At 32.7% G+C, this 14,064-nt stretch overlaps 1 protein-coding gene across 1 annotated transcript in view; it reads left to right on the plus strand.

Moving 5' to 3' along the window:
* The first annotated feature begins 1,202 nt into the window (after positions 1 to 1,202).
* Positions 1,203 to 14,064, plus strand: part of LOC141906908 (uncharacterized) — a 35,539-nt gene continuing 22,677 nt past the window's right edge. The window contains exons 1-3 of the mRNA XM_074796382.1: positions 1,203 to 1,949; positions 4,071 to 4,367; positions 6,502 to 6,753. Coding sequence (XP_074652483.1) covers positions 1,622 to 1,949; positions 4,071 to 4,367; positions 6,502 to 6,753 — 877 coding nt within the window. The 5' untranslated portion in view covers positions 1,203 to 1,621. The remainder of the gene's footprint in view (positions 1,950 to 4,070; positions 4,368 to 6,501; positions 6,754 to 14,064) is intronic.

Genomic DNA, 14,064 nt, shown 5'->3' on the forward strand with positions numbered 1-14,064 from the left:
ATTCTATGTCTCTATGTATCCGTCAGTACCGTAACACAGTTTCTCATGTTAATGCTACCACTGTTTGGTATGATTTTTTTCAAGTCACGTGATATACATTCACTGTATGCATACTGTTATTTCGGAGATAATTTAATTTTCATCAGATACGTTTTTACGTGTTATATGCATCATTCGAGAAAAATACTAAGGGAGTATGTTTATTAATGATCAGTACCGTCACGAACGATATTATCTACTATTTGGCAACGTGTCAGACCTCATTTTAGTTATCCACGTTGTTCAAGGAGAGCACTTGTAATCACGAAGTAACCTGGTTTCCCAAGCAGTAAATTTGTATATAGATTCAAAATATACTTGATTCTTGTCATGTACCGTAACGAATAAAATGCACAATCAGCCATTTTTGCACAAATTCTTCGAACCTGCTGAATTTTTCAGATCATAAGTCGTACATGTATAAATAACATTCTGGAGCACTTAACTGCGTTCTAGAGCTCCTATTGCATAATCTTGTTTAATTTTCATCTGTCAGTTCTATAGCGGAATTCGTCAGTACCGAAACAAATAATGTCAGGTACCGTAATGCATAAAATGTGTTATATTTTTAGATATCATTCAATGTGTGATGGATTAATCTCGCAAAATCATTTTGATATTACAAATGCATTCCATCAACTGTGAAATGGAATGGAATACTTTCTAAAATATTCAGGAATGGTGATTGCATTCACGTTACGGTACTGACGTTCAGTTCATACGAGCTGACATTTCGGGTGCTGTAAAACAAGGATATATCATTCAAAGCGCGCTGCTGCGATAATTTTCCTCAGAGAAATGTATTTTGGCAGTTCAAAATTAACGATTCAAACACAAAATTTACAAAAAATTTTTAACGGGTTGACAGACCCAAATCGACAGATTATCGCAAAACGGCCCACATGGCCCATTCAATTGGCACGAAAGCCGAAAGAAAAGCTTTCAAAATCTAGCGTCTTCATGTATATAGATCTTAATACGATGACTTACAGCAGCGATATGAACAATTTTATCGGGTCACGCCTTAGAATCGAATCATCTAAAAATAACGTCGGGGTTTTTGCGCATATTTTCAAGTGGACTGGAATACCTACGTCGTGACCCTGTTTGTATAATATCGCATGCATAGGCAATTATGTCACAACGTTTGATATAAAACTAAACTGTCACCATACAGGATATGTATGTAAAGGTGAATAGCCAACATTCAGCGGGAAAGTACGGAAGTTATTGTCTCGTAATGGAATGAAATGTCATCGTGCCTTTTGTGATTTAAAAAGGAGCAGCGAGCGAGACTGGAAATAGACTGGTCCATCATACACATCGCATTCTTTCAGACACTATCGAGCGAAACTAACGATACTGGAAACTTCTAGCAGCCGAAATACAGACCGCAGAGAGAAAGAGGAATACGTATTTCTTTTCGTCAGAACAATCTCAAAGGTCTAAGATTTCTGGATATACTCACGTGTTCGATAGATTTGAAATAATAATAGCACAATCCATCGATAAAGAATTTTTTTTCATATCAGTTACTAATAAGGGAATTCCACATTCATGGAATAACTTTCAAATCTGACAAATGGAAGATAATAATAAATCGGCGAACAGGTCGTCTATGTTTTATGTAGCGTTAGAAGAAAAACAGCATTTTAATAGTCAGAACAACCAACCGACGAAAACCGGCTCTACAAGATCGGATTCGATCAGCGATACATATAAACCTATTCGTATGGGTAGAGCTAAAAACTTCCTGGTTAAAAAATTGACGGCGACTCATCGAAAATCAACCACACAAATAGAACCCGAACCGAGGCCAACAACAGGGCAGCATTCACAGCAAGATTCGAGATACCAATTGACATTCGAGATGAGTAATTTCGTATCGGACTTTACGAACTTTCTAGACAGTAAGTCGCATAAGCAGGCTACACAAAGATCGCCTTAGTTTAAAGTATTCGTTAAACTTAGCGTTTGCATTAGAATGAGTGTATACTTCATTTTTAAAGAAATCTTTCATGACATGCATTCTGAGTTAAATTCAATTTCATTTTCAAATATTTTTTCAATAATAGATAACTTTAGCCAAATTAACTGTCTAAATATAATACCTATGACTCTGCATGATTATCATGAGCAGGCTTTCAAAATTTCACTTGAGCAATATAACAGTTTTATTATTGGTGACTGTATGTAAGACACTGACATATCAAGACATATATATTTCGCCATGTGTCATCTTAACCGTATGTAACGCTAAATTGAAATTGAAGCGTAGGCGTGGTGTAGGCCTACCAATAATTATCGGAAGATACACGCTTCCAGTCGATAGGCCTACATTTTATGGGGTATTGTTTTAGAGGGCAGTACCGGTACGTAAAAATTTAAATTATAATTTCATTCTTTTATCAATACACTGACGTTTTGAAAAGTGGTGCAAGTTATCCTCGCAAACACCGTAGTCGAGACTGTACGGAAAGTTGTCCAGATAGTTACTAAAGAATATCTTCCCAACATTTCCCAATTGTCACCAGAAGTTCAAGTTACAAACCTTGTTTTTCAATTATGTATATTCAATAAATTGATACGGAATCATTCACATTATCATTTGCAATTTGATACATGTACAACTTTATTTCTAATTCATGACACCAGTATATCATGTCGGCGTCAAACGGACCCTACAATTAGCTTCCGCATTTGTATATGAAATAGCTATGTATCGATCATTGGGTAAATTGTTGTAAGGGTATATAGCTATGATATATTTGATTATATCAAAACACCAGGAAAAACTAACAGTTTTAATTTCAGTGTTATGAGATAACACCGCAACATTTGGGTTATCTTAACTATGACAGAGGTACTGGACTGATCAGGCATCAAACTTAACACGTGGAATTTGACACTGAATTTATATATAACTGAAAACAGTGGAACTGGATCCCAAGTTAGATCCAACAGCCATAGAACTGTGGATCTAGAGAAATTTGTCTCACTGTGGAAATAGATGAACAGTCCAACCTACCCTATGAATCAATCGAATTCAGAATCATTGAAACCCAATTGAATGAAACTGGAACTGAAACTGAAATACAGTCAGATCAAAGCGCCAGTGGAACTGTGGGTTTATAGTTGATTTAAACCTTGGAGTAATGGTTTAACCCACTCTTTGAAAATTGACCAAGAGTAAAACATACAATGTAGGAGTAGGTCAGAGTGAAATTAAACTTCCAACTAAGGCTATAAACAAAAATGATACCTTGCTTCCCTGCATCGGTCGCATCATTTTTGTAAAATATGATAAAATCTTTAATCAGTTCATTTCTATAGCTGCCGGCTCTGTTTTGTTAAAATTGATCACGATTTGAAAAAAAAGAAATGTAGGGTAGATAAGTGGCCGGGCGGGTCAACATTTTGAGCTCAGCTGAGCGGAGAAACATGGTATCAATTTTCTACGTCTTTATCAAAACTGAGTTCATAGCAGTCCACATTGAACTCTCCTGGTTTTATGAGGAAAAGTTCACTTCAAAACCAGGGGTGGATCGAAGGATGGCCAAAACGGATCGCCTCCCCCTATTTTTTGCCAATATAATATTTTCACAACCTGACTTAAGAAAGCTACACACACGGTGGCAAATTATTGCCGCTCAAATTTACTCTATAATCACACTATAGATTTTCAGAAAATGATAGAAATGTTTCTTAATTCAAGGGCCTCTAAACCCTATTGTAAGGACTTCGCACCCACGCTGCTAACTGCCATGTATCAAGTACAGGTCTATCGGATGCTTTCGGCCTCCCATTCAGAATTCCTGGATGCGCCCAATAAAAGTTTTATTCACTTTTAATCTAGGCCTAATTTTAATTCAGTCTGATCTATATTGCGATCAAAATACAAAGCAACCGATAACATCCAAACTGGGATTTTCTATTCCAAGTACACTGTGATACCGTAAATGTACGTATGATTATAGTTTATGTTATAGTGTTTATGGTTGATAAAAATTGATTTTTGTTTCGATTTTCAGGTACTGAAAAATTTCTGAAATCGCTGAAAAATGAGCCTATCAGTAAAGATTTGCACGCGATGTGTACCACTTTACGCGGCCATATAACTGAACTAAGAGAATACGATGTGGGTCAACTCCTCAGCGGGGTTACGGATGTCAAAACGACAAGCCAAGAACCGCCACCTATCGACAATGAGACTCAACAACAAAGAAAAATTGTCCACGTATCACCGATGCAGGCTATAGGGCTACCGCCGGAATTACCTAACAGGCGACCATCCCATAACAAACAAAACATTGGCAGCGGATCTTTAGGTTTGGTTATTATTTTAATTATTAAACAGGATGACTTTCGATAGTTAATCACTTTTTTTTACAATACCTATTGACGTCGTACTTCAAGTACAATACTATATGATTAATGATAGGGGCGCCTACTATTATCCAGCGACATATTTTAATCTTTCTTTCTCTGGAAAAGATGATATAACATTTAGATTCTAATAGAATACATCGACTTATCTTTCAACCTCGATATATATGAATCTGCATAAATTCATTAAAGTAGAACCCACTTAATTCGAATTGTTTTGAGACCAAAAAATTCATCCAGTTTATTAAGGGAAATCCGGATTAAAAGTCATTATCATGTGTATTGATGAACAAAGGGACAGCATGCAAATGATTCGACCAAACGCCTGATTAAGCCGATCCGGATTAAGCGAGCCTGACTGTACTAATTACATATGGTAGTCAGTTTCGTCGTATGGTGGCTGATAAGGGCTTTGAAAATATTCCCTGACAAAAAATAATATTGTCATATAAAGATAGAATTTCCATCGAAAAATATTCGTGAGTGAAAATAATTTGTGAAAAATAAATCGCTTTCAAAATACATATGTGAGTAAAAATATTTACATCTCCATCGAAATATTTTCCCACGTCTAAGATATCTTAGCTGTACAAATGATTTCGGGTTTTCCCTTTTGCGCGCACTAATTGATTGTGCCACAACTAGGGCGCAGCAGTGTTTGTACCGTTAGTACGTAATGTTAGTATAACTAGCAATAACCTCGGATTGTCCTCATTGACTATGGTACCGCCACTGACAGCAGCAACTAGTGTCCAATATTTCGGCCTCCTGTTATTGGTCTGATATAGGCCTAGTTCATTACCGAATTATGGACTGGTTGCCGGTTTCTATCTCCAATATTCACAGTATTCTGGGTTTACCGAAACTATTTATTTCTAGATGGACAGGGTGTGATGCCGGTCTGATGAGCAATCAACGAGCCCTGATTTTAATTTTAGTGTAAATTTTTTTGGATATTTTTGACCCTAATTTTTGCGTCCAAATCGACTTTTTACATTTTATTTATTTATCTATCTATTTATTTTACACTCAAACTCATTACAGGTATTAGAGGGAAAACACAAAATTTACAGATTTTATAACGCTGTTGAATATTTACAGGCGGGCACATCGTGACAGTTCAGGATCCAAAGCTCTACTCAATTACCCTGATCCATGTGTATATGAGGGCTCCGTGGAGTCGTCTTCACCTGTCAGGGACAGACTTCAGCAAGCCTTTGCCGGAACTGGTGGCAGCGAGTTCGGGAGCGTGTTATGCGTGTACCATACTAGGGCTAGTAGTATAGAAGCTTTATACCTCCCACCAGCGCTGTTCAATCAACAAGCGCGCGCTATACCGGAAAACCCCACAATTATGTTTTACACTGCAAAAATATTTTAGTCATTGGAATATATTTTGAAAGGAGGCGATTTACTTTTAATACCGAAATTGTTTTCAATTACGAATATTTTGAGTCTGATTTATTTTCCATAGCGGGATTATTTTTACCCACGCATGATTATTTTCAAAAGAAAATATTTTTCGCTTACGAAAACATTTTGATGGAATTTCGCACCGATATTATTTTCACTCACGAATTTATTTCGATGGAAATTTAATTTTTTGTCAGGAAATATTTTCATGGCCCTTTTCAACCACGATAGTTTCGCTCGTCCTTCTCCATTACTGTCACATATTTTTTGTAATTGCTTGTAAAATGCATGCCATTTTTTCACAGTAGAGAAAATGACAACTGAGGATTCAGTATTCTAGATGTAATGTACTTTGTCACGTAGATTGATATTCATTTCAATTTTCTCGACACTTCAAGTAGGTAGGAGGTGGGATGAAACTGAATCGAGGAGCGAATGAACTTTGCACAGGGGGAGAGGGTTATTTTTTCCCTTGGGGCTAGAGACGGGAAGATACTAGGAATGAAACTGAATAACAAGTCAACTATAGTAATTGATTATTTTCGCCCTCGGGGCTAGAGACGGGAAGATACTAGGAATGAAACTGATTAACTAGTCAACTATAGTAATTGATTGAACCATTCTTGATCAACTTAATTCCCTTTTCTCTATTTTCATTTTCAGATGATTATAACAGCTCTGGAAGTTCAGGTCGCAATACACTAGAGAGTAGCCGTAGCACTGGTGGATGTGTGGATACGTTAGAGGATAACGACGACCGTTATGATGAAACCGAAGTTATACCTAACATCTCTGCTGCACCTTCTCAAGCTCCCCAGCAGCCGGTCATAGAAGTTGACGACCAGGATATATACGATGAATTCGACGATATTTGCGTACCGGAACCTATGACTCAACTGTTCACTGGCGAAAAAGGTAAAATATACACTGATCTCGCATTTAACTGAAATGAAGTTATAGTTCCTGCTATGAGAAGTCATGTCGTACGGTTATACTATGAAGCCGCATTTACACTATCTATGTCGACCGTTCTATATGGGTATGTAAGAACGGGCCATATCAGAGTACGCATCCACACACTCGTTGCTGAATTGCTTAGATAGTTATAACTTGCCTCGCAAGATGTCGCCATGCAGAGTATTTTAATGTACTAGTTAGTTCTTTAGGCAAACTTCTTACAAATATCCTTAATAATAGATTAACATGTTTTATGAATGTAAATAAACTTTTAAGTGAAAATCAAGCAGGTTTTAGAGCGGGGTATTCTACTACCGATCATCTATTCACACTTAAGTCTATTGTTGAGCTATACCTTAATCAAGGTAGACGTCTTTTCTGTTGTTTCGTAGACTTCCGCAAGGCCTTTGACTCCGTATGGAGAATTGCTTTATGGAAAAAGATGATGGCTTTAGGTATAAAAGGTCTCTTTTTAGCCCACTTGGGACTTTAGTCCCAGCGTGCTATTGCGTTCACTTTTCGTCCGTCGTCCGTCCGTCCGTTCGTCCGTTCGTCCGTCCGTAGACGGAATCCAGTTTTTTTTGGAAGTTTTGAAGACGCTTCAAGGTAACGTCTTGATATTTGGGTTTCACGTGTATCTACCCTTGACACATCTTCAGCCCAAAAACTGGCCCTGTCAGAATCAAGATGGCTGACTGGCAGCCATTGTTGTTCGCCAAAATCAGCACTTTTTACACATTTTTGAACTTTTTGAGGGAAATTTTGAAGACGCTTCGATCAATTACCTTGATCTTTCGGATATACATGAATCCCCCCAGGGCCCATCAACGAAACAAAAATTGAGTCGGTCGGACTCAAGATGGCCGTCCTATGACCTTTTTAGTGCCCAAAAATGTTAATTTTTGCCCGAATTCTGAGTCCTGTAGCTTCCTACTGGTTTACTATTTCTCATTGCAATTTGTGATGGGTATTCTTTGGAAAGGGATGTTTTATACCTCAGACAGGTATTTTTCATCAGCCAATTATGACGCAATTGGCGGCCATCTTGGTGTCACCAGTACTCATTCGTAAGTGGGAAAAAGTTTTTCCACATTAAATCGATACCTAAGCATATTGTGTTACTATATTCAATTAGAAAGTTGTAGCTCATAACGTGTTCTATGATTGTGGTGAGTTTCAAGGTAATTGGATTTCGTATATGGCCACCAGGGGGCGTTGAATAATACAATATCTTAGCATTTCTTTATTATATTCGTACCTATGCATATTTTGTAACCACAATCAATTGGAAAGTTGTAGCTCATGACATCATCTTTGATTGTTGTGAGTTATAAGGACATTAGTTTTTTATATGGTCACCAGGGGGCGTTGAATAGTAGAATAACTTAGTATTTCCTTATTATATTGGTACCTAGGCATATTTTGTTACCATGATCAATTGCAAAGTTGTAGTTCATGACATGTTATATGATTGTGGTGAGTTTCGAGGTAATTGGGTTTTGAATATGGTCACCAGGGGGCGTTGAATAGTAGAATGACTTAGTATTTCCATATTAAATTGGTAACGAGACATATTTTGTTATCACAATCAATTACAAAATCGTAGCTGCTGACATGTTCTATGATTTTGGTGAGTTTCAAGGTCGTTGGTTTTTGTAAATGGTCACCAGGGGGCGTTGAATATTGAAATTTTTAGATTGTTGAGCATTTGAAACCATTTCACAAGTGGGCATGGTGTCCCTGGACCCCTAGTTGAACACCGTGCACAACCTCTATATGAATTTCAAATCTTTTGTATCGTTTAAAGGCGATACTTCACATTTTTTTCCCTTCAAACATCGGAGCAAGACAGGGTGAAAGTCATGGAATTTTGTTTAACTGTGATGGAAAATTTACAAAAGCAAAAAAAAGAAATTCACAACAAAGCTGTTCGAGCAATGTTTACTATTATTCAAAAAGGCAGAAGATGTAATTTTAGTTTTTAGATTATTTGACTGTTGTGTGGCACCCATTTTATTGTACGGGTGCAAAATATGGGGCCATGAAAATATCGATATCTTAGAAAAAGTTCACCCAAGGTTTTGTAAATTAGTTCTAAAAGTAACAACACTTTGCCATAATACTATGATATATGGCGAGACGGGCAGATTACCTTTATCGACTACTATTTAACTTAGAATCAAATATTGGAACAAAACTTTGAATGCTAACAAGTCAAAGCTGAATCTAGTAATGTATAATAGTTTGTACGACGTATACAAAAAAGATTTATATGTATCAGATTGTATTTGCCAAATAAAGGAAATTATGCAAAACTGTGGGCTGAACTATGTGTGGCAAGATCAGGTAATCGATCTACGGTCGATAAATTTCATAAAACAATCTCTAAAAGATAGATACATTCAGACATGGAGGGAGAAATTGCAAAATAGTGACATATGCGTAAATTATAGAATCTTTAAACTTGAATATGATTACGAAAACCATTTATCCGTTGTTTAAAATTTAAAATATCGTGGAGCTTCACATAAGATTGTAATTTACAAGCACAAAAAAGTGAATTTCGTACCAATATTATTTCAAAATTTATCCTGATATGATACCCATCTATTCATAAAACAATTATCAGGAAAACTAGGTGAAATTAATTAAGAAACAGAAGAATATAATGCTATAAATGATGAAAATGTGGGAAAATATGATTTTAGATTATTAGCTAAAACATCTGAAAATTATATTTCATTTCAATTTGGATGCTTAAGATTCTTATAGATTTTTAGCAAGTTCATTAGATAATTTAGCAAAAAGTTTAGTTGATAATGATTTTACTATAACGCGATATCATTATCCAAATGAACAAGATTTTAAATTATAGAGATATAAAGGTGCAATTCCTTACTCATTTTATAAAACACATGATGATTTTAAAGAAATAAAAATATTAAAAGAACAATTTTATAATCAATTAAAAAAATGAGAATATGAAAGATGACGTTTTTAATAAGACATTAGATATTTGGAATCATTTTAAAATGGAAAATCACGGTGAATTAGTTGATTTATATCTAAAATCAGATGTTATGATATTGGCTGATATATTTGAAAAATTTTGAGAAGTTAATTTATATCATTTCAATGTTGATCCTTGTTATTGTTATTCAAGTCCTGATTTAACCTGGCAATGTGATTTAAAATATACAAATGTAGAATTAGATTCTTTAAAAGAACCTGATATGGTAGTATTGTTTGAAAAATCAATATGAGGTGGAATTAGTGGTGTTTTGGTATTTTAAAGCAAATGATGAATATAAATTATAATACATTGATGCAAATATTTTTTCATGATTGGGCAATGATGTAACCTCAACCATGTAAAGATTTCATATGAACAGAAGTTGAGAATGATGATAAAACTGATTGGGAAAGTGCAAATATGAGTTTAAAAGATGATGCTCCAATTTCTTTGTAGTTGATTTAGAATATCCTAATGATATAAAATTTAATTCTAAAAACTTACCACTTTGTCCTGAATATATAGCCGTAAATGATAGTTATTGAAGTGAATATCAGAAAAAAATTAAACTGAAAGATCATGTTTTACAGAAAAATTAATGTTGACACAAAATAATAAATATAATTATATTGTTCATTATAGAATGTTAAAAGTTTACATAACACAGAAAATGAAATTAAAGAAAGTTCATAGATATATTGAATTTAACCAATTGAAATGGTTAGAAAAATATATAGATTTCAATACTCAACAGAGAACCTTACAACAAATAATAATTTTGAATATTATATTTATGTATTGTAAACATCAATTAGATATATCAATTGCATCTGGAAAATGTAACAATTTTATTGGTTAAAAATTTAACTTATAATGAATAAGATATAATGAAATCAGATCAAACTATCAAATTATCTAAGATTTATGAAACTGCGAAAATAGCTAGAATTAATGATACGATATCAGAAAAATAGTAAAAAGTTATTCTGAATTATGTTATTACATTCTACCAATTGAAGATGAAAATTAATTATATTCCGATTTGAAAAATGATTATTTAGTTATGACTGAATTAAATAAATGGATTGGATTATCATTTCAATTAGGTGGATTTATGACATTATCATCAACTGGAGTTATAAAATTTTCAAATATTGAAAGTAAAAGTTCTATAATAAATGAGCGAAGTTGAAGAAGTGAAAGAATTAACTGTGAAGAAAAACCCAGAACACAGAAACAAATTGAATGATCTCGGCAATTAGGAATTAAATCAAAAGAATTTAAAAAGGTAAAAATGAAAAAATAATTAATGAAAGTGTCAATGATAAAGATGAAAGTAAAGTTATTTCTACTCCTTCCAAATCATTTGATAGATATTCTTATTATTCAACTGGATTTGTTATTGTACTCATATGGATTTAGATAATAATAAGAACGCAACTATCACAATCTTCATGATGATAATGAGTTTATTTACATTTTCAAACATTTCGATCGATTTCGACTCATCTCTTCGAGTCCTTTTCAAGAAATGACATGAAAAGATACAAACTATGTATAGTATACTGTTACTAATTACAGAGAATATCATGCAGGCATGAAGTGGCCTAGTTTACAAAGTACAAATGGATTATAAACATATAAAAATACGTTCAGTAAAAATGAGACACCATGTGTGGAGAGTTGTTTGTTAATACTTGGTTTTTTGGATTTTATATATAATGCCTCTTTGATGGTGATTTGAAAGTCATTTTTTCCAGAATCAACGATTGAAAAGTTGTTTTTTAAAGAAAAATTTGATGCACAATTTTTACATGATGTTAAATATTCCTTAATTGCTGAAGGCGAAGTTCCATGCTCCTTTACCCTTGTGGCCAAATGTCGCATTGTTTTACCAATGTATGTGTTATTTGCATCACGCAAACATTTGAATTTATAAATTAAATTGGCCAACAAGGGTGAAGCAGTAGTTGGTTTAGTTTCTTCACTGAAGATGTAGTTGTATCTGAGGAATTTGTTGATCCTGAGTAATAGGGAATAAGTTGTTTCATACCAAAGGTCGAAGGGTCGAGCTCATAAAAAATTAAAAATAAATTCTCGCACACTCGAATTTATTTTTTATTTTTTACTCACTCGCCCCTTCAACCTTTGATATGAAACATATTATTCCCTATTACTCTTCAAATATTCATATATATGAATAAAATATAAATGAATAACTTCTAAAATCAATTTAGTAACAAATATTTGATATTAAAATGGAGCCAGAACAATCACAAACTATCAATATTACAAATAACACTGGTGTTATAAATATATACTACAAGAAATGTTCTAAATGTGAATTAGATAAATTAGCTATAACAGAATTTAGTAAGCGTAAGATTAGCAAAGATGGTTTTCAATATTGCTGCAAAACTTGTATTTAATCATATACTAAGCAATATCGAGCAGATAATAGAGAAGCTTAAAATGATTATATGACAGAATATATGAGAGAAAGATATAAAACAGATCTTAATTTTAAAATGAAACAATGTTTACGGTCTAGATTAACACAATTATTCAACCAATAAGGGTAAAAAAATATTCTAAAGCGAGAGGTTTCAGCGAACTCTAACTCTTTTTTCAATTTTCAATATAAAAAGTAACGAGTAATTAACGAGTGAAATAATGCATATTTAAAACAGTGAATATCTATATTTATATGTGTTAGATTCTTATTTCTAAACATAAAAAGTAACGAGTAATTAACGAGTGAAATAATTCATATCTAAAACAGCGAATATTTATATTTATATGCGTTAAATTCTTATTTTCAATATTAAAAGTAACGAGTAATTAGCGAGTTGAAGAAAATATCAATTTTAATTAAAAAAATGACTAATAAATGAATAAACAGATACTACAATTCAAAGATATCGATTTAAATGAATTAGAAAAATATTTTACAATTAAAAATTTCATTCCTATTAAAGATTTGATTAAAACTGCACGTCTTCGTTTTCAAGTGAAAAATATTACTGAATTAGTGTTTAAAAATCATTATCTAATAATAGAGTTATCGAATGATAAAGATAAAATCTTATTCAATACAATAATTCCAAAATTCACAACATTTGGTGAAATAGTTAAACATTTAATAATTACAGATGAAATGCAATCACTTTTTAATAATGAAAATTCACATAAAACATTATTTTTACACTTACATTATTGCCCTTTCAGAGAATGCTATGTAATGTTTATCAGAGTAGAAGAAAAGAGATTCATCCCCGACATTCCAAATGAAAAATCATTCAAAGTTGTTGGAATTCAATGTGATTTAGATAATGAAAATTATATAAAGATGTTGGGATTCGATGTAACTTAGACAATAAAATTGATACACCTGAATATGAACCTAATGAAAAAGTGTTATGTAATTGTGGGAAATATTATACTCGAAGCAATAAATCACACCATCTTAAAATAAAATATCATAACTCAAAAATGATAATTCAACTCTAAATATTCAAAATAAGATATTTCAGATTACTTGTCAATCTTTTAATTTTTTTAATTAAATAAATGGATGGTTTCATCCCGACTGGGAAAAGTGATTTGAAACATTATTTAGTTGCAGGAGGATTAATTTTGGCCGCGCTTTTCTTTTACTATGAAAATATCAGTAAAGATCTAATGAATGAAAATATAAAATTGAGTAAAAAGTTAAAGAAGTTAGATGGGAATAATAATAAAAATGATCATAGAAAAGTTAATATTGAATCAGATTAGTGAATTAATCTAATAAATAAATGAGTGAAAATATATTAAATTTATTACGCCTTATTTACAGAAATCAACAGAATATTAAATCAATTATTATGCTTACAGGATTAGTTTCTTTTTCAGTTTATAGTATAAAACAGTTGTAAGAATTCTATGATAATTGCAAAATTAGATATGATGAATTGAAGGATAATATCAATTATCTATCAGATAGAATTAATAATATTAGTTACACGAAGACGCGCAGTTTTAATCAAATCTTTAATAGGAATGAAATTTTTAATTTTAAAATATTTTTCTAATTCATTTAAATCGATATCTTTGAATTGTAGTATCTGTTCATTCATTTATTAGTCATTATTTTATTAAAATTGATATTTTCTTCAACTCGTTAATTACTCGTTACTTTTAATATTGAAAATAAGAATTTAACGCATATAAATATAAATATTCGCTGTTTTAAATATGAATTATTTCACTCGTTA

This window comes from Tubulanus polymorphus, chromosome 6 (assembly GCF_964204645.1).
Source record: "Tubulanus polymorphus chromosome 6, tnTubPoly1.2, whole genome shotgun sequence".
NCBI classification, from domain to species: Eukaryota; Metazoa; Nemertea; class Palaeonemertea; order Tubulaniformes; family Tubulanidae; genus Tubulanus; species Tubulanus polymorphus.